Genomic DNA, 21,623 nt, shown 5'->3' with positions numbered 1-21,623 from the left:
GCACATGCTTTTAATAACAATTTATGCAGGTTGATGCTCACTGGTTCCAAGGCACCTTTGAGCAGCCCAGGTGGAATACCATCAGGTCCAGCAGCATATCCATTCTGTAATTTTGGGATGGCCTTTCTTTCTTCCTGATTAACAGAAGATCAGTGTTTGTCTCCAGGTCTGCAGGTGTGTGGTTTGCCAGGTTGTGTAGCTCTTGGCAGTCATCAGCAGATCAAGGGTTCAAAGGATGGCTCAGAAGGAGAGCCATCTGACTTTGTGATGGGGATTTTAGAAGGCTGTTTATGGCCTCCAGCCAAGTGTGTGATGGCTCTGTAGGCAGGATGCAGGTTGTTATACTTTAGGCCATAACCTGATTCCTCAGCCAGGGAGTTGTAGATGTCATGGTCATGTTTTTCAGTAGCCCAGAAAATGCCTTTCAGTCATTTTACATTCTTGGACATTTCCCTGCTTGCCTCTTCTTCTGCCTTTTTTGATAATATATCAAAGGCCTCTTCAGAAATCCAAGGTTTCTTGTGAATCGTGTGAAGCTGATTGTGTCTGTGGAGGGATGTGATACTCCAAGCGATCTCCACATCTTCTGAGAGGGTATCGAGGTTACATATGTGATCACTGACATCCTGTGTGGATTTCACAGCTTCAACAGGATGTTCAGATAGACACTAGACATTGTACTGTTGGACATCTGGCTTGCAAGGAGTTGGAAAATGCAATGAGAGCACAGCAACAACTAGTCTATGATTTGAGGTTTATGGTGTTCTAGCACCACTGGACTCAGTGAAATTTCATTATGGAGCAATTTCTGATGAGGGTGTGGTCAGTTTCTCTCATGGTATGCCCAGTGATGGTTTTTAAGATGCCTGCACTAGGAGTCCATAACTGCTAAGCTCTCAGTGGCATAAAACGCCAAAAAGCTGGATGATGATATCATTTGGGAAATCCAAACTGAAGGATCCTCTCACAGTTTCATACCCAGTTTGATTGCCCCCAGTCCCAGCATCAAAATTTCTGAGTGCTAGTCATGTGGCAGAGCTGACTGGATTTTTGCTGCTAGCTGTTGATAGAATGCGTCATTTTTCATAGGTGATGCATCTTCTGTTGGTGTGTAGGGCACAACAACAGATAAGTGTCCATAATGATGTCAGAGCCAAGCATTGATATGATGTGCCATGTGGTTAAAGTCTGTGCTAGAAGTTGTTTAATAACAAGTGCCACACCTTGAGTTCAATGTGGACCACCAGAGAGGAGGCAGGTTGCTCCTTCCACGATAGCTTGATGATTTTGTGACAGGTGATGCTTTTGATGCTGGTGATTACAATCTTGTAGCAGATGAGTTCTTTGACAAGAGCTGTCCTGTATCCAGTGCCATTCACTGTTAACACATTCCATGTGCGTCTAAGGTCTCATTTGGACTTCCAGGAAGTTGGGGAACCTTTAAATCTGGCATTTCTTAACTTAGTAACCTTTATGTTCTTTTAACATAGTTTTGTGTGTTTGTGTGCGTGTGCATGCAATTTCTTTGCTTTTGGAAAAACGCATACTGGAAAAAATAAATTCCGTCATGTGGAATCATACTGATGCCCCCATATTGAAGCTTTATACCCACTGCAAAACCTCTGCTACATGAGCTAAGGGAGTGAGTAACTCATAGCAGTAGTAGGTTGTCATCTTCTCTGTGGACCAGCATCTAGATGGGAATGTGACAGTTTGCCAGTGTGTTTCATAGATATGTGCTGATGAGGAATAACAAAAACTTGAGAATCTTGTATTCCATTCCAGGCTTTGAAGGGTTGCATACTCTAGTGCGCACAGACTCTTCTGTATGTTCCCCTCAAACTCTATGTTCCCTTCTACCCTGTCCCGTCTCTTCCCCATCCCTGATTCCTTGTTTCAATCCTATTCTCCTCACCTAGTCACTCCCAGTCTCCACGCCTCAGTCTTTTCATTCAATCTCCTTGCCCAGTCAGTCCTAGTCTCTTCTTCTGGTATCTCAATTCCAGTCTCCCCCATTAGCTCCCAGGCATTCCTTCTTTTCCCCCCGATTCCCATGGCTCGTCATTTGATTTGCATCTCTTCCCCTGGCCTTCAGTCACTCACCCACATACCCTGTCCCCTGGACTACCAGCTTCTTTGTCCCAGTTTCTTTACCCAGCCAGTTCAGTTCTCCCATCTCCCAGGCTCCTTGTCTCACTCTACTCCCTTCCCCCTAGATCCAGTTCTTATCTGTTCTGCATTCAGATCAGGTAGCTTTCTTCTCCACACTGCCTTTCTTCTCCACACTTGGTTCAGCAGGGGAGGCATTGAGAGCACATGCAAGACAGTTACCCTGCTTTCAGGGCTGATGCCTAGCCCCAGCACACAAGAACCCAGAGCTGCAATTGCAGGGAAAGCAGTTCCATGCAGACAAAATCCATGCAGCTATCTGTGGGAAATTCAGAAATGAAGCTCTAGCTAGTGTCTAATGAGCATGTGCGAACTGCCGATTTTTTTCAAAGGGTTATCACTTGCCTGATTTGGGGAGATTTTCACAAGGATGGTGAAGGCACATCTCAGACACAAAGTGCACCCCACTGACAAATATCTAGTACCTACTGCAAAGCATGGGGACGCTAGAACGTCTTTAAAAAGGTTGGCACAATTTTTTAGCATGGGCAGAACAATATATTTTCCTCAGATCTTATTCTTGGAAACAAGTGAACTGTTTTGGTTGAATTTTTCCCAGAAAATTCAGCCTGAGGCAGACACCCAGCATGAGAAAATTCAACCTGAACAATTAGTTTTGTATAGTTTTAAGTAGTTGAAAATATAGCCCAACGTTCCCATTATAAGACCATTTTAGTAATAGGCAGCATTTGTTGCCTGATTTATTCACTTTGTATTGGTTATTTAAAAATTCCCAGTTTAGCAAATTAACATTCTGAGGTTTGACCAGGTTCCAATTCCAAGACGAGGCCAACAATTGTTAGAATTATGGTTAAATTGGAAGCACCCATGTGCATGTTTGCAACAGTCACACTGAAGAAAAAAGTTCTGAGCTTTCAATAGTTTTATTAACAAGGTTATTAAACACAAATGTTGTGATCCAAACAAGAATGCAACTGTAATGCAATATTAACTTTACATCCCATGTCATTTCATATGCGTACTCACACAATCCTTGCAAAGACCTAAGGGAAGGGAGACAGGTGGTCATCGATGAGGATCCCATTCTATCTCGGCCATGCTAAACGATTCCACTGGTCAGGGTCTCAATGGTTTAGGCTATGGTTAGCTTTGCTATGGCTGCCATGAATATTCATAAATGTTTGGCCTCCTTTGCCTGTAACTAACTTCCTCACCCTAATAATGTTGGTGTCTCCTTATTCTATATTCTTATACTAATTATCTATCTGGAATGTAATGGGATGTGCGTAAATCCCTACGTTTTCAATTTAAGCCGATTTTTACTGAAAAAATCCTGGATTTTACAAAAAGTATTCTTTTTTTTTTTTCTGATTTTCACCCTATTTTTTATCATTCAAATATATAAAAAATAACTTGTTTTATTAAGAAAATATAATACATTGCATGACATATATGTATTACAATAATATATTAGTATGTGTATATATGCAAACTGCCTGTTGAAGTAAGGCTATGTATTAGTCTAGAAGATACAATAAACAGGCACACATGCAAGCTCTGAAGTGTGTACACATTTGAACGTACTGATGAATTTCACGCCTACCATGTACACATTTCAAGTTGTTAGCAGATAACAGTTTAAAGATCTGATACACTAAAATGGGAAGAAAACAAAAATATGTATCAGAATACGTTTCAGAACACAAGGAAGTATTCAAATGTTTAAAAAAAACAAAAACAAGAGAAAAGGATGAAGTTGAGGGTATGCGCTGCAAATGGTGTGGCCTAATTATTAAATGTAAATATTTATAGGCTAATAGTTCTAAGTCTACAACAGTAAACTGTTGATTCAAATGAAAAAAATTTGGGGGGGGGGATTAGAGAGGTATTGTTTTCTTAAACTCAGAAATGTCATGTTTTGAGTTCTGTTTTAGTTCTGCAGCAAACCATATTGAATTTCATTCATCAAAGCATTAATCTACTGATTACTTCTTCCCCCGTCCTTCTGTCCACCAAAATAAACCTCGATATTTACCCAGAAAAATTAAGTGGTTTTTTCACTGACTTTCACCTGTTTTGGTGGTTGTAGTAATAAACACCAATATAAATTCCTGGGAAAAATTAAATAAAATAAAAACCAAAAATGTAGGTAGATAGAGATATATATACACACACACGTCAGTCAGTTACCAGAGCAATCCTGTGGTTAAGCATCAGTGTTCCTATCCTAAAATACCCAAATGAGCATCCACTGATGTTTTGAAGTTGTCTGTCAGCATTTTGTGCAGAATTTCAGCAGAACTGTGTATTGCAAAAAATTATATCTTATACCATCGTATGATTTAGGGACACTGTTGATCAACATACCAATGCTAGCACTTAATAAGCCTATCTTATGCTAAATGCTTAAGCTCATTTCTTACAGGTTTGGGCCTGTAGGTTTCTTGCACTGCTGTCTTATACCTACATTTTATCCTTATACTTAAAAACTGCCTTTATACCTCTAGTTTAACCTAGAGGTTACACACTACCCGCCTCACTTATAATATGTGCACACCCAAAATATATACACATACCGTGACAAGAGAAAAGCTAGTTGATGTGATCTTTAATCCATGAAGCCTTCAGTGGGCTAACTATGGGGGTTAGGGGGGTGTGTGTGTTTTCAGTCTCATGGAATGTGGAAGAGAGTTTAATTGTTTCCTCTGAGATTTTTATAATAGATTCTATTGAAATTATATTTGTGACACAGAGCATCAGCCCTTAATGTGCTATGTCAAAAAGACACCCCTCATTCTTGGGTCACTGTTTGCCACACTGCTTCATGAAGTGGGTGAGGATGGGGGAGTTAATAACTCAAACATCCTTAATTAATACTCATTGCAGAGTGCCCCTCTGATGCGATGCACAGTAAATGCATTGAGCTGTGCACTTAGAGGCAAATTAACCGGCTATACTTGAAGTGCAGTTTGAGGTAACTGTTCTGAGGTATATTAGGGAAGCACTGCAGCTTTTACCTTCCTTTTGATAAATGCATTTGTTTATAAACTTTAAAAGCAAACTTATTCCTCTCTCTCTCTCTCTCGTCTTTCCAGACATATAACTAATGCTTGTGTTTTTCCTAGTGCTTTAACGGGATTTTCTGATTGTGTAGTGAACGACTATAATCCCTTTATCTACTACCTACTAATATTTGAAAGATTCTCATCTTTCCTACATGTCTAGTCTAGCTCTAACAGTGTGCTGATAACTATGAACCTCTGGCTTTTCGTTGCTGATTTCTAGATCTGCTTCATCGAGGAACAAAGAGAACCTTTTACCCATTCTGTTTTTTTCCGTTTAGTGTTTTGTTTACATCTTGTCACAAACTATTATTCAGGGGTAGGTGAGAGCAAAATTTTCAAAGGCACACATGGCAATTAGGCACCCAACTCAATGGGAAAGTCAGTGGGAGTTAGGCGCTTACTGCCAGTTGTACCTTTTAAAAATCTCCTTTATCATTAGCTATATCCAATAAAAGGAAACTAAATGCTTTAACTCTTACTCGTATTTCTAAAACACATGTACGATACTGATAGTGTTTGCTCAGTCTGTAAATTAAACATTAGCACAGCGTGACACCAGTTAGTTAAGTGGATAGTCTGCACTGTATGAAATGGCTTAATTTCAAAGTCTTTCTTATGGCCATAAATTCAGTTTGCCAAAACTGGTCATCTGTGTCTTTTTAGTTTGAGTTTCAGTAACGTCTTTTTTAATACAGCCAAATGTAAAGTCAAACCTCTAGGAACAAGCTCGTAGGCATTGCGTACAGAATGGGAGACTATATCCTGGGAAGCAGTGACTCTGAAAAGGACTGGGAGGTCATAATGGATAATCAGCTGAACATGAGCTCCCTGATGTGAGGCCACATCTGGAGTATTGCATCCAGTTTTGAGCCCCCCACTACAGAAAGGATGTGGACAAATTGGAGAGAGTCTAGCGGTGGGCAGTGAAAATGATTAGGGGGCTGGGGCACATGACTTATGAGGAGAGGCTGAGGGAACTGGGCTTGTTTATTCTGCAGAAGAGAAGAGTGAGGGGGGATTTGATAGCAGCCTTCAACTACCTGAAGGGGGGTTCCAAAGAAGTTGGGAGCTCAGCTGTTCTCAATGGTGGCCGATGAACAAGGAGCAATGGTCTCAAGTTGCAGTAGGGGAAGTTTAGGTTAAATATTAGGAAAAACTATTTCACTAGGAGGGTGGTGAAGCACTAGAATGTGTTACCTAGGGAGGTGGTGGAATCTCCAGCCTTACTGGTTTTTAAGGCCCAGCTTGACAAAGCCCTGGCTGGGATGATTTATTTGGGGTTAGTTCTGCTTTGAGCAGGGGATTGGACTAGATGACCTCCTGAGGTCTCTTCCAACCCTAATCGTCTATGATTCTAATGTGATGCTGTGGCCAAAAAAGTTGGTGTGGTCATTGGATATATAAACAGGGTAATAACGAGTAAGAGCAGGGAAATTATGTTAAGTCTGTGTTTGACACTGGTGTGACCACCACTGGAATACTATTTCCAGTTCTGGTGTCCACAGTTCAAGGAGAATGTTGCTAAATTGGAGAGGGTTCAGAGAGGAGACACAAGAATGCTAAAGGATTGGAAAAGAGGCCTTCTTGTGAGGACCTTCAGTCTGTCAACCTGTTTAGTTTAACAAAGAGATGGCTATGGAGTGACTTGTTCACAGTTTATAAGAAACTACATAGAGAACAAATATTTGATAATGAATTCGTCAGTGTAACTGACAAAGGTATAACAAGATGAAGTGACTGGAAGTCGAAGCTAGATGAATTCAGACTGGAAACCAAGACAATTTTTTTAACAATGAGGGCAGTTAACCACTGGAACACTTACCGAGGGTTGTGAGGGATTCTCCATCACTGCCAATTTTTAAAACAAGATTCAGTGTTTTTCTAAAAGATGTGCACTAGTTCGAACAGGAATTTAATTCCAGGAAGATCAGTGGCCTGTGCAGAGCAGGAGGTTAGATTACATAATAACAGTAGTCCTTTCTGGCCTTATACTCTATTATTTCTAACCATTCAGTACCATTAGATTTAACACATGAATATTCAGCAGGAGGGGAAAATATTTTAAAGCTTGCTTGCGAGCTGTTGCACCTTTCAAGTTAATACTTGTTTTGGAGTGCCCCATATGGTTGGCCAAATTGCGTATTTGGCTGGTAGGCATGTCAATATCAACGTAAGTTTGCAATTGTGCAAAATCTTTTTGGGGTAACAACGGTTAAACCCTGAAACTTTGAGAAAAGTTAATGTGACAGTTAAAGCCACCACCAACTAGTTAGTGCTGTAAGAATCAGTGCTAAATATTCAGCACTACCAAAATGTGGAAAATTTTGAGATGCTTAATACCATTGAGAAAGGAACAGATTTATCTTCATGCTTGTACATCAGATTTTCCTTTTATGATGTTTTTTTATTTACAAAAACAATTCACATTACTGTGGACGCTGTGGACTGAAGATACAGTCTTGCTGCTATAGAGCCATTTGAATTTTCAGTTCTGTGTCTTTGATTTCTGTACACTTCCTCCTTTCTTTTTTATTTTCCTTTGGGTTTAAGTTTGATGATAGCAGCAAGTGCTTTCTGACATTGAAATTCCTGAGAGCGTTGGTATGGAATTACAGTAATGTGTTGTGGCTTGGGCCCCTCGCAGGAGTGTATCTCGCAGTCAGCCGTGAAAACCAAGTTTGAACAGCACACTATCAGAGCTAAACAGATAATAGATACTGTGAAAAACATTATGGACGCCATAAATGTGGCAGCAGCAGAAAAAAGGTAGGAGTCTTTTGTTTTTGGTATATCCAGATCATAGAGAGAGAACCATTTCCATTGCATTAATTTCCCTGCACTAGTCTAGACTTTAACGTTCACTTATCCCTACTGGCAAGAGGTGGATAGGGAATTTCTCTCACTGTTCAGTTTTAATACTGCTCACTGGCACCATTTCCTCATGTTTACTTGTTCTGTGTGAGGAGAAGCAAAACAGCTTTGAGGTGTCCAAGGATCACTGCGTTCATGTTGTTGCTTTCTTCATTGTTAACGGATGGTGGCTAGTTGATCCTATGAGCTTGGTTTTTTGAGTCTTTATTTTAGAACTGTAAGGAGTCTTTCTTGTTGTAACCACCATTTTAGAAGCAATACTGAGGCCTATCTCCTCTATAAAGGGAAGAGGGTGAATGAGCAGGAGAGTGTGAGGAAAAGTGACAGCCAGGCAGCTTGTGGGTGGTTAAAATATCGCTTTGGATGGATGGAGCTCATGTGAGCAATCTGGTCTATGTCACCTTTGCCCCTAGTAATATTTCTTTCCTCCTTTTGCGTATCTAATACTTTCACAATTGTATTGATTTTTTTTTTTTTTTTTTTTTTGGCTTCTGAAACTGTCACATACTCTTCCCGCTTTGAGTAAAGAAATTTCTCCTAACTGCCCTTGATGCCTGGTCTTTTCTCACCTATAGTTAATGTGCTGTTGTATATTAACCTCTCCAGTTTACCTCCTTTCCATCTGTGCTCCTCAATAATGTACCCTCCAGTGGACTACGCAATCCCCCACTAAATCTCATACCCTTCCTGAATGCACCAGTTTCTGTTAGTTGTGCATTTACATCCTTAATCTGATGCATTTTGTCAGATCTTAGATTAATTCTAAGAATGCCACTCTTGAAGTCCTTCTCTTGAATCTGTTGCTTTGTTTTCTAAATCTGTCCATCAAAACCTATGCTCTGCCACTCCCTAGATCATTTGAATCAACACGTGGCATGGCCACTGGCTGTTCAGCTTATGTAACTTCAGCCTTTAAACCATCCTCATTTGAGCTATGGGCCCAGCACTGCTTGGGAGAGTAATATGTGGCTCGGTTTTAGTGTTTTTTATTTTTCCTGGTCTTCAAGATGAGAAATACAGTTTCATTGTAAAGTAGTAATCAAATGGTGCCAGTGAGCAGTAATAGCGCAGTCTGGTCAGAGGAATTGTCTCCACTAATTCGTAGAGATAAGTTAAGACTTAGAGGGCCAGTTTCCCAAACAAGATTCTTTCCTTACCCTCCTTTCTTTTTCTTTAGTAAATTATAGATACCACAATTGGTACCCGAATTCCAAACGCACTCTTTGCAACAGAGATAGTGTATGAAAAGCTAACTGTAAGCAGTTATGTTAAGAAATAGCTGTAAACTTAATGTGTATTTCTACTTGCATTCGACAAGTAGGACATTTGCTTACGTCAATTGATAGCTTTTGTCAGCCCAATATGACTTCTGATTCATTTGACTGCTTAATAAACCCTCTTGTATTAATTGTTCATCCATGCTGGATTTATTAAGTTTCTTTGTACTATTATGTTTCTGGGAGAACTACTAGTGATGGTGATTTCTTTTCTGCTACCTTAGAGTTCATTCAATGGAAGAGCGAGAAGACCAGAAAGATAGGTTGGAATTTGTTCGAAACCAACTGAACATTTTAACAGAGGATATTAAGAGAAAAATCAAACAGGTTACTGAGGAAGTAGAGAACAAGGTGGGTTGCATACAAAGAGCAAATGTCTTAGATCCAAACAAGGAAGAGAATATTTTCTATCTTCAAATTCACAGTTTGGTGGCTCACCTGGTTTTCTTTGAGTAGTGTCAGATGTGCATGCATCCCATGCGCCTTCAGTTGGAGACTTTTACTAGCAGTGCCCATGTGGCTCATGCACACATCCTTCAGTTCCTTCTCAATTGCCTTGGCCGGAGAGAGCAGCTTAGCAGGTCCACCTTGAGTTTGCCTCATCCAACTAGAATTGTTTTCTTAGTACTAGTTTGGCTTAGTATAGTTGTTAGTTTAGTTTTACTAGTGAGAGGAGTGCCTTTTTTTCCTTTCTCCTCTCTTTGGGGAGACTTGCCTTCCTTGGGAGGCTATGCCCAGCTCTCTGGGTTTCAACATTGCCTTACTTGCTGGGATACCATCCCAGTTAGCAATGGCCATTCCAAGTGTTTTTGTTGCTTTGAGAGTCACACATCCCACAGAAATGTAACTTCTGTTCAGCCCTTAGATCTAGGGCAAGGAAGAATTAGGAGAGCAAGCTCTCTTTGCCCTGCTTCAGAGCCAGATTGGGAGAATCCCTTGTACCTCAGTCTCTGGGCAGATCTAGTGCACCTTCTTCGATCTCTGCTCAATACCCCACAGAAAGGGGATGGTTCCAGAGACCTCCAGAGGTCCCAGAAAGTTTGCTCCAAAAAGACCTTGGTTTCCCACTAGGTCAATGGTCTCAGAATCATGGACCTCTCTGCCTGGTACCATAGAGGCTACAGTTTCCTTTGATGCTGACGGGGTTGGAAAGACCCGAAGCTCTTCTGTGAGCACATGCTGCCCTGAGCGAGCTTCTTTACCATCCAGGTGTAACAGAGATGGCAAAGGGAGGTGTTTTTCCAGACCAGTACCATCGGAAACAACTTTACCACTAGTACCCCCCCTTGATAGGTCCCCCAGTACTGTATAAATTGAAGTATCCACCTCCGTCACCCTTGTCATCAGAGCAATTGAAATCCTTGGTACCATCTACTTCTAGAGACCATCAGGTTGGTTCTGACACTCCATTCGCTACCTCAAGAATTTAGATACTTATCTGTGGCTGAAGAACCAAAATCTCTGCTGATCATGGGTATCGAGTGCCTCTTGGTACCAAAACTCACTCAGTCACTGGATTCTCATCTATGACTGGTACAGACTAACTCACCAGCATTTTTAGTTGTTCAGCATAGGGCTCTCCTAACCCATCCTTATAGGAACCTTTTCTATGTTAGTCGCAGAGACAAGGAGGAACCCTGGGGAAGACATCACAAGTGGTGGGAACAACCTTAAATGCCACTGCCCCTCCCATATGGATACCTCCAGTTGTCATACTGAGATCCCTGGGCTCTTGACTGACAGCAGTTTTCTAAGGCTTGGAGCCTAGCCTGCTGGTACAATAGGGAGAGACAATTTCTACCACCTCAGATCACTCCCCAGCAGGAGGAGACATTTTGAGGAACAGGAAACTAGGGCAGATGAGGAGGCTACTCCTCAAACTACCATCCCATCATCATTAGACGAAGTGGTAATGTCTCTTCCATGGTCTATGGTGGATGATTTTAAGCAGATGCAAGACCTTATTAAACATGTGGCAATCCAGTCAGACTCCATTCAGATGCCACTTGAAGTCAGGGAATCGCAACACAAGTTATTGGCCATCCTCCAATCAGCAGGACCAACTAGGGTCGCCCTCCTGATCAATGAGACGCTTCTGTGTCTGGAATGGTGGTTGAAGCATGGAGGGATATACGAATGTTTAGCATATCTGCCACATAAATACCTTGCAACACCAGTTACAACAGTGCCATGTGAACGCCTGTTCTCACTTTCAGGTGACATTGTAAATAAGACGCAAGCAGCATTATCTCCCATAAATATAAACAAACTTGTTTGTTTTAGCAATTGGCTGAACAAGAAGTAGGACTGAGTAGACTTGTAATCTCTAAAGTTTTACATTGTTTTGTTTTTCAGTTTAGTTCTGTGGGAAAAAAAATTCTACATTTGTAAGTTGCACTTTCATTATTGAGATTGCACTGCGGTACTTGTCTGAGGTGAATTGAAAAATACTATTTCTTTTGTTTTTTCTTTTTTACAGTGCCAATATTTGTAATCAAGATAATATAAAATGAGCACTGTGCACATTGTATTCTGTGTTGTAATTAAAATTGATCTATTTGAAAATGTAGAAAACATCCAAAAATATTTAAATAAAGGGTATTCTGTTGTTAACAGCGCAATTAAAATTGTGATTAATCACAATTTCATTTTTTTAATAGTTTGACAGCCCTAGTCTAAAGTTGGTTTCAGAGAACATGGACGAGTCCATCTGAACTCTCCAAGACTCCAGAGCCACTCTGGGATCTCTGGAGATTTAGCCTGAGAGAAAAAGAAAGTTTAGTAGATTGAACGCTGCTCAGAGATCCTGTTCAATACAATTTTCTGAGGTTCCAGAGACCCCTAGAAAGAACCACAGATTCCCAAGGAAGAGAACCATAAATTCATCTGATTCAAATACGCATCTTCATTATCAAAACACCAGTTTTGATGAGGTGGTTGAGGGTTCAAATCCTGCCCACCTTGGGTCTACCAGCTGCAAAAGTTTGCTCACCTCCCTGCATTTGGAAACTCTCTCCCATTTTTGACATTCATTGGAGCAAATTACTACAGACAGATGAGTTTTGGAGATTTACATCAGGCTATGCCATCTACTTTACATACCTCCCCCTTCCCACCTCCCTCTTTTGGGTCTCTTCTTATAGGCTCCTACTGAGACAAGAAATAGACTTCCTTCTTTGTCTAGGGCTGATACAGCCTGTCCCTGCTCAGCACAAAGGGGGAAGGATTTCTACTTGAGGTATTTCCTTGTACCGAAGAAAAATGGAGATATGAGACTGATTTTTAGATCTAAGGCTCCTAAATTTATAAAGTTTCAAATTCAGAATGGTGACTCTGGCAATGATGATTCCTTCATTAGACTCGGGATTGGTTTTCCGCTCTCAGCCTATAAGATGGACATTTCCATATTGCCACTCATGCATCTCACAGAATATACTTGCCTTTCTGATAGGCCAATATCACTTCCAATATTGGATGCTTCCTTTTGGACTATCCTCAATTTCAAGTGTATTCTCAAAAGTTCCAGTGGTGGTGGTGGTGGCCGCTTACCTTCATCAGGAGGCCATTGTAGTATTCCCAGACCTCTATTCCGAAACACCATCCTCCTGGGGATACTGCTCCAAAGTCACCTGAAGTGGAGCACCAATAGGCACACTACTTGAAGAAGAAGGAAATGTTACTCACCCTGTGAAGTAACTGCAGTTCTTCAAAGTGTATCTCTTTCTCCTCTGCTTTGGTGTTTCCTCTGTGGAATTTTGCGGTAGAGAAGGAACTGAGGGTGGTTCACCTGTGCAGCCCTATGTAGCCTCAGCACGTCTAAGCCCTGCCTCTGCTGCTGTGCTCCCACTGCTACCTTTGCGCACGGTAGCTGGAAGAGTGCTAGCATGAGTACATGGCTGTGATTCCCCCTGCACACATACATAGCTTTTAGCGTAGACATAACTGTAGTTCTCTGAGATGTGTTGTCTACATGTATTCCACAACTTGCCATCCTTCTCTGCTACTGTGGAATCCTACATCAACCGGATTCTGCTTCAGTGAAGGAATTGAAGGTAGGTTTCACTCGATTCACCCTTTGTCTTCAGCCGTTGGGTGCCAGAATGCAATGTCCCAACTGGCCACTATTATTTCAATAGATTCTGATCTCCCGTGAATGGGGCGAATCTGCACCAGAAGTGGAATACTTGTAGATAATGCATCTCAAAGGACCATGGTTACTGTAGGAGGATAAGTAGCCATTCTTAAATTACTTCTGGAATCTTCTTCAATGGAGATAACTGGGGGGGGGGAGGTCAGAGGCTGCAGATGGTGGCCCCCATTATCTGTCAGAACTAGCTACTTCATGAGGTGCTCTTTACATTGGAGAGGGATTTTACCAACAGACTGCTAACTGTTCACATTTTTTGATTAATCATGAGAATAGGCAGAATGTTTTTAACCTAAATAATCTAGTGATGCAGTTAGCATTTTAATAATTTCCTCCTGTGTTTCAATTAAAAAAAAAACAAACTTCTATTGCCATGTCTATATTTTAACATTTTCAGGTTTCTTCTGCGATGACTGATGAGATTTGTCGACTCTCTGTTTTGGTTGATGAATTTTATTCTGATTTTCACCCTTCTTCACAAATATTGAAGCTGTATAAAAGTGTAAGTAACACCTGAGTGATTTGATGAAAATAATTTGTCATTCACATTGGCTCCTAGTTCTGCCTTTTAGTATGTTAGTTTTAATAATTCATGCACTGTAAACTCCTGGGGGAATTCTGCGCCACTGCACAATGTAGAATTTGCGCAAAATTAATGTTCTGTGGAGAATTTCATTTTTCCCCCCCTGGTGCTGCAGAGCTGCTGGCTGCCATTAGGGCCTGTTGGACCCAGCAGAGCCCAGCTCTCCAGCTCACAAATACAAGACACTGCCAGGGCCAGGAGGAGGGGAAGCTGGAGAGTTCTGGGCAGCTGCGGTTCCCAGCTCATCCTGAAGGAAGGAGGCGGTGTGCAGGAAACTCCATAGAGCCCAGGACCCAGCATCAGGCTGTTTTTCTCCCTCCCTCCCTCCCTGGGCTCTGAGGAGTAGGCAGTGCTGCAGAGCTGATGGCCGCCATTAGGGGCTGCTGGACCCAGCAGAGCCCAGCTCTTCAGCTTGCAAATTTTACATTGTGCAGTGGTGCAGAATTCCCCCAGGAGTATATAGTACGTGAATTATTAAAACTAACATAGTAAAAGCTAGAACTAGGAGCAGGTGTCTGGGCTGGGGGGCACCCCCCCAGAGCCCAGCCATGGGGAGGTAAGGAGTGCAGGTGTCTGGGCTGGGGTGATGCCCCACAACTGGCCTCTGGAGGGGTAGGGGGTGTTGCTGTCCGGGCTGAGGTCTGGGGGGTTATGGGGCATGGGTGTCTGTGATAGGGGTGGCGTGCGCACTGGTTGGACTCTGGGGACAAAGGGGTGCAGGTGTCTGGGCCAGGGTGCCCCATGGCTGGGCTCTGGGAGGGAGGGTTTCTGAGATGGGAGCGGCAGAGCTTTCCCCCGATAGTTGCTCGGTTGGCACATGTGACACACCCAGATTGAGGTGCCCAACAAAAGCATAACAGAGAAACGGGAAGTGGGTTGTCATAGGGTTTTCTTTAACTCTCTGCTTCTGGGAAGGGGGCTTTTTTCTTGTCTGTATTATTACAGACATTCTTGCTGATAGGCATTTTGAAATAAATTACCAAAATAATTGAAACTGGTGGGATTATATTGTTGTTTTGACAAAGAAAACATATAGAGTTTTACAGAATTTTTAATTTTTTGGTGCAGAATTCCCCCGAGAATAACTGTATATTGCTTTGTGTACGTGGTGGTCTTTCTTAGGAGATTTACTATCCATTGTATCTGTGTATTTCTGTTATTAAATTAGATTACAATAACTAAAGATGATGGGGAGAAAGTTGCAAAAGATTCTGGAATTGTTTCCATTTTAAGGTGTGGGGGAGGGAATTCAAGTTTTTTAATTAATTAAAAATTTTATCAGAATGGTCACTAAAATTTTTAGTTTGGTTCATATTTATTGGTTTTTCGTAGATGAAACATTTTGCTAGCCACCTTGAGAATACTTTTGATACAAATTTCAATTACAAAAAGTCACAAATTCACTTGACAAAATATTTTGGAGTCCACAATTCATGGACATTTTCACTTTTAAAAAGGCCATTTTTTGTTGTTTGAATTTCTACCAACTTTAACAGTAACTTTTAAAAGGAGCATACATTCCAAGATAGTCTTGTGAGCCTGGTACTCAAAAACCCTGATCATGCTCCCATTAAAGTGCATGTCAAAACTTCCATTGACTGTATTTGCTCAATAGGAGACTGATTCTGCACCACTAGTCTACCTTTATAGGATTGAATGAGTATTCTACCTGCCATCACTGCTCCCAAAGCATTTATATTTTGACTTCCACCAATATGGTTGAAATTGGTTTCTCTTAGTTCAGGCCAGTGAAGTGGTTGCTGTCAGACCAAGACAATTCTGACTTTCCAGAGTAATATAGTGGCATTATTCCCGGGGTTGGCAAACTTTTTGGGCTGAGGACCACATCTGGGTATGGAAATTGTATGGCGGGCCATGAATGCTCTTGGAATTTAACAATTCAGAGATATTCATATAAACTTTATTTAATAAAGATACATTTTAGTGGAAATAAGCGTAAAACCATGCTTACTATTATAAATATACTGTCATAACAAGGTATTACAATAATTAAACCAAACTTACCCCCTTTCCACACCCTCTTTGATTAATGTGAACAATGTAGCTGGTCACCCTCAACAATGGAAAATTAACACTACTAAAACATCAGTCACCCAAGCCAACGAGTAGCAGGCATGTGGGCTTGCAGGTTCTAGGCTCTGATGGCGCATGAAGTGCATTTGGGTTGTGCAGCCAGAGTAACACGCATGCCCTCATGCCCGTCACACAGGTCCTGAACATGCGGGAGCACCGGGCAGAGCGGGGCAGTGGAGCTCGAGGGCCGGATTAAAAGGTCTGATGGGCCAGACGAGGCCCATGGGCCGTAGTTTGCCCACCCCTGCATTATGCTCTCTGAAACAGTTATATTGAAAACTGAGGCATATTTTTCAGCTACCTTTTTAATGACCACAATGTTACAGATATCAGCCCTTTTTAAAATTCTAGTTAGTTTACCACGAGAATTTATAATTTCAGTGCATGATCATTCTCCATGCTCTTCTCCTCCCCACCATGGATAACAATATGTTCAAAGATTAGAGGGATTTCTTGCGTTCAGCATATTTCAAAATTGTTCTAACATAGCTGGCTTGTTGATATAAACTTATGTACGTGCTTTCTCCATGAAACATTAGGAGCTCAACAAGCACATAGAAGATGGTTTGGGAAGGAACCTGGCTGACCGTTGCTCCACTGAAGTCAATCAGTCAATGCATCAGTCACAGCAGGAAATGATTGGTAATATTTATACAGAGTAATGTTACTTTCACACAAATATGAGTCTGAACCTGGGCAGTCTCCAGCTCAACCCCAAAAGGACTTTGTCTTCTTTGAGTTGTTATTTGTATTGGGGCAGCATCAAGAAGTCCCAATCATAGATCACAGGATCTGTACACATGAATAATGGAAAAACTGTTCCTCTCCTAACAATGTTTAATCCAAGTAAATTCCGACTTTTACTTGTTCCTCTCTAGACAATTACATACTATGACTGGGATTTACTGAGTTATAAGCTTATAACACTTTACAGCTCCAAAGTGCTATGCAACTGTTACTTCCCACAGGGCTTGTGGGGATTGGGTAGGAGTAATTATTATCCCGATTTGGAGAAGCTGTGAAACCGAGATTAAGTGATTTATTTGCCTGAGGTCACACACTGTGGTAGAACTGAGATCAGAAAACAGGACTTCCCAACTCACTCTAGACCTGCTACCTTTCTTCCCTCCCTGTGTCTTTTTAACCTCTGTATAGCTATCTTAGGGAAGGGAACTGAGTAAAATAACTTGAATTAACAATGGTAATGTTAAAATATAGGCAATACCTGATTGTCAGATATTTCTTCAGTGTAAGCCTTACCCTAGTTCACTCAGTAAAAACTAGGATTCTATCTTGAAGCTCACATTTTGGTATGGTCTCCTGTTTCTCTACTCCCTTTTGTTAAATGCCTGTCCAACCACCCAGTCTGAATTGATTCCTGGTAATGAAACAGTCAGGTCTTGAGGAAATATATGAAGCCTTTAGTGACCTATTCCTGAGATCTTGAGAAGTCACCTCTTCCTTATTTCTACCCAAGGCTATTGAGATTGGCCAAGTGGTCCTTTGTCCATCCTGTACTTCAGGACTCTAGCTAGAGATCTTTCTGATTGGTTCAGTTAATCTCTGACCATTTTTTCCCTTTTTGACACCACTGCCTTTCTGGATGGCTTTTTCTTTTTCCATTTTGTTTTGCTGGAATGATCAATAGTTGATCCTAATGGGACAGACTGTGTTTAAACTGTGTAGTGCAAGGGCTGAGCACTCTCTTAATTGTAATGGAAATTGCTAAGTAGATAAACTGGTAGGTTAGGCCTCAGTTAATACTGTTGCTTAGGTGTTTGAAATTAAAAAAGCCAGATACAGAATGAGTGCATCATATGACCATCCCAAGATGGAGTAAAGTTTTGCATAGTAACTAAATCTTGCTAATCCACTTTGTTTTTAGAAAATCTGACACCATTATTACCTTCTGGTGTTCAGAATCAGCTCCAGTTGCTAATTCCATGCAGGAAGTTTGACCTCAGTTACGATTTGAACTGTCACAGTCTGTGTTCGGATTTTCAAGAGGATATCACGTTCCACTTTTCCCTGGGGTGGACCACCCTTGTAAACCGCTTCCTAGGCCCAAAGAATGCTCATAGAGTGCTACTCGGGCTGGCAGATCCAACCTCACAGGTGAGTGCTTCCCAGGTCTTTCAGAATGGATTGGGTTGATATCTGATGTTTTCTATACATTATTTTACATGTGTGTTAATAGCTTGGTGTGTTGTCTGCTCACCATGTTCCCTTTGTCTGAAACTTGTTTTGGTGAGGTTTGGTGTTATTACTGGGTTATATGCATGGATGAAATGGAGCCAGAACACCTTTCTAGTACTTCTTGCAGCTACTGCATGCTCTTGGGGACTCTGATTTTTGTTTTACCTCTGTATCTATCCTTCTGGTCACCTCTTCATTTACAGTTTTTGTATAATTAAAGTGGAGCAAAGCCAGTCCTACTTTCCTCAATCTTATGGACTGTCTGGCTATTTGGGGCAATGGAGTTTTTAAATGTCAACACTAACAAGTGGAAAGAAACTATGGTTTCCTGCTGTTGTGATAAATGTAGCGATAGCCCCAAACTGCAAAATAGGTCTCCAGATGTTATCCCTCCCTGCTCCCCTTGTAAAGCTTGAGAGGCTGTTCAGACCTGGGATTTTTGTTCAGCCCATCATGAGGTCACCATGAAATTTGGATCCACTTAAGACTTTGCCCTAGCCTCAAAGTAAAAAAAAAATTCATAGGTGGATGGGTGCATTTGTAGGGGAGTGAAGGGTTGAAAGAACTGCCAGGTGGGCACGGGGCAGCTAGAATAGTGGGGAGTGGATAGGAGCTGATGAGGCATAGTGGGAATCAAACAGAATTAACTACAGTCCATGCTAAAAGCTTTAACTATATTTCAGGAATTTGGGGCAGCTCTTCACTTCTTGCCCCACCCCTCTGTCTGGGTTGATGAGATCTTCAGGAAAGGCCCATCTCTTGTTACTCATCAGTTTTCTGAACAACTCTCTAAGCCTCCGTTACTGCTGTTCAGGGTTAAACAAATGAAGAGCCTTTTTGAATCTCCCAGACAGTCTTAAATTCAATTTTTAACCCTGCTTATGAGAAAGCAAAATAAATAATAAAACCAAGCAGTTTGCTCTACAGTTCCATAATGCTTATCACTCAGTTGCCTTCTTCTGCTCTTCTAGATCCCTCGTCCTTTAGCTTCCACCCCCTCTGCCACCTGTCTTCCTGCCGTAACTCCAGAGAATGTATCACAGGAGGAACTCATGGTTTCTTTGGTAACGAGTTTAGCTTCACTAACATCACGGACCTCTATGAGCATCATCATCGTTGGAGGAGTGGCAAGTAGCATTCGCAACTACCTCTATAAATGGAAAGCATGGCAGAGACTATTCCAGATGTACTCTTTTTACTGTTTAGGATGCCATCACTGCTGCACAGAATTGATGCTTGCTTGTTAGAACCAGTCTAATTAGCAATGGGCCTAGTCCCCAGATGGCAAGAATCAGCATAGCTCCATTCAACTCATGACTTAAACAGAACTATGTCTAATGAAGTTAGTCTTACTAAACAGATACTAAACAATAGGTGCACTTTCCTTTCATGTGCTTGGTAAGCCCCTTGCAATCACAGGTGAAATCTAGAAATTAGTATTTAGCATAGTAAAGAATTGTTTGCTAATCAGTTTAGCCAGGGTTTCTTTGTAAATGGCTACAGAATAGTTAATTTAAAATACTTAAACTGAGTGATTGGTTTATTAGATTTCTTGGATATCCATTGTTTTTTTTAAATTTACTCTTCATAGGCAAAGGCTCCAGGAATCAGTCATGCTGTACTCTAACCTATATGACTCTACATCATGGTTCCAATCCTGCAACCCTTACTTATGTGAGTTAGGGTTACAAGATCTGTGGCATCAGAACCACTTTGCAAATGGGGTATCTAGGATAAATACTTTTTGTCTAATGCAGCAAAATATTTACATCTTCAAGGCTAAATAGCACTGCAGTAAGGGGTATAAAGTGAATTAAATGCTCGTAGTAAGTATGTAATAAGAAAACTGGCTGAGTAGGGTCATGTTGGAGCCTATATTTATTCCATATAAATGTGCTCCGTTTCTAAATTATAAAATTTATTTGGTTTTTTTTGTCAGGCTCAATTTGGAATTGCTGAGAGCTTTGCTTTCTGCCTCTTACTTTATCTCTAGCAATCAAGATTCTGTAATATGAATCTAGCTAAACAGTTCTGCAGCTGATGCACAAGGTGAAGAGGCTCTAGCTCCTTATGTAGCTGTGTTGCTCTGCAGTGCTATCTGGATGAAAAACATGTTTTGTTAATCCAGTCAGACAGAAAGGTACAAAGAGAGCAAATACCTTGAACAGGAAGTTGACACTTCTCTGTCCTCTTCTAATTATGACCACACTCTGACAAAATACATTCCATAGAGCTACTATCACATAATCTGCTCAGGTCATGAAAAGATGCTTCTTTTTCAGGTGTGGAGAACTGTAGGCTGGAAACTCATATGTCTTTCCCTAAGTATGTATGGATTATTGTATCTCTATGAGAAACTAACCTGGACAACTAAAGCAAAAGAGAGAGCCTTTAAACAGCAGTTTGTAAACTATGCTACTGAAAAATTGCAGATGATTGTCAGTTTTACTAGTGCAAATTGCAGCCATCAAGTGCAACAGTAAGTATTATACTTATCATTGTAGTCACTAATACAGGAAATACATTTCAGTGGATAATCTATGTGCATGTATTTATCAATGAAAGTTACAATAGAGAATTGAAAAGATGCCTAAGTATGAAGGTTTAAAGGTCAACTTGAAATCTATTCAATTTCAAAAAATGAGCCAAAGTTGGGTCGATTACTATTGTGGCAAAGAATCCCCCTTTCATATTTTTATGGTTGTACAGTCCTGTTTTGCACGTCACTGTTAGCGTAAAGACCTCACACAGCCACGATTACCTTTCTGACTACGGGGGAGAGAGAAAATGACTATAAAGTGGAGAAAAGAAATATTCTTTCAGTTATAGTAGCCTTAGGTGAAAAAGCGGGGAGGGGAACTTCTGAGAAGCGTGGCTTTTAAGTTGATTGAGCCCCTTTAACAAAACGCTTATTTTTAAAGAAGGAATTTTATGGATATTGTTTCACAGAAAAAGCATCACTTTTCTGGAGCTGTAGTTTTGTTAGCCTTGGTTCACGCGTTCTTATTCTCTTTACTCGACTTAAACGTGAATTGGACTAGTTTAAAGAACAGTCATCAGTAAGCTTCCTTAGTACCTAAGCACTTACATTATGCAATTTTCATTAGCACTTAGCAGTAAAAAATATTCATGCTGTTGCCGAGAGATGAAAATAATGCCCTTCTTTTCCTATCGTTCAGAGACGTTTTGACTTGTGCTATAAAAAGCCCTTATGGAAAAAGGATGGTGGGACAGATTCATGCCTAGCGTAATTCTATCTA

At 41.0% G+C, this 21,623-nt stretch overlaps 1 protein-coding gene across 15 annotated transcripts in view; it reads left to right on the top strand.

Annotated features, from left to right (window-relative positions):
* LOC102929528 (mitofusin-1) overlaps positions 1 to 21,623 on the top strand; it is a 74,340-nt gene that overhangs the window by 46,268 nt on the left and 6,449 nt on the right. For 10 of the 15 annotated variants that reach the window (XM_043521975.1, XM_037909256.2, XM_037909255.2 and 7 more), the window contains 7 exons: positions 7,840 to 7,961; positions 9,568 to 9,694; positions 13,888 to 13,992; positions 16,707 to 16,809; positions 18,053 to 18,282; positions 19,335 to 19,490; positions 20,646 to 20,842. In XM_043521975.1, coding sequence (XP_043377910.1) covers positions 7,840 to 7,961; positions 9,568 to 9,694; positions 13,888 to 13,992; positions 16,707 to 16,809; positions 18,053 to 18,282; positions 19,335 to 19,490; positions 20,646 to 20,842 — 1,040 coding nt within the window. Of the gene's footprint in view, positions 1 to 7,839; positions 7,962 to 9,567; positions 9,695 to 13,887; positions 13,993 to 16,706; positions 16,810 to 18,052; positions 18,283 to 19,334; positions 20,504 to 20,645; positions 20,843 to 21,623 lie in introns of those variants that run through there. The other 5 variants (XR_005226835.2, XR_005226836.2, XM_037909260.2 and 2 more) reach the window with 5 other exon arrangements.

The sequence above is a fragment of the Chelonia mydas genome, chromosome 9 (genome assembly GCF_015237465.2).
Source record: "Chelonia mydas isolate rCheMyd1 chromosome 9, rCheMyd1.pri.v2, whole genome shotgun sequence".
In the NCBI taxonomy this organism is placed as follows: Eukaryota; Metazoa; Chordata; order Testudines; family Cheloniidae; genus Chelonia; species Chelonia mydas.
The sequence above is the reverse complement of the archived record's forward strand: the minus strand, read 5'-3'. Positions and strand labels throughout refer to the sequence as shown.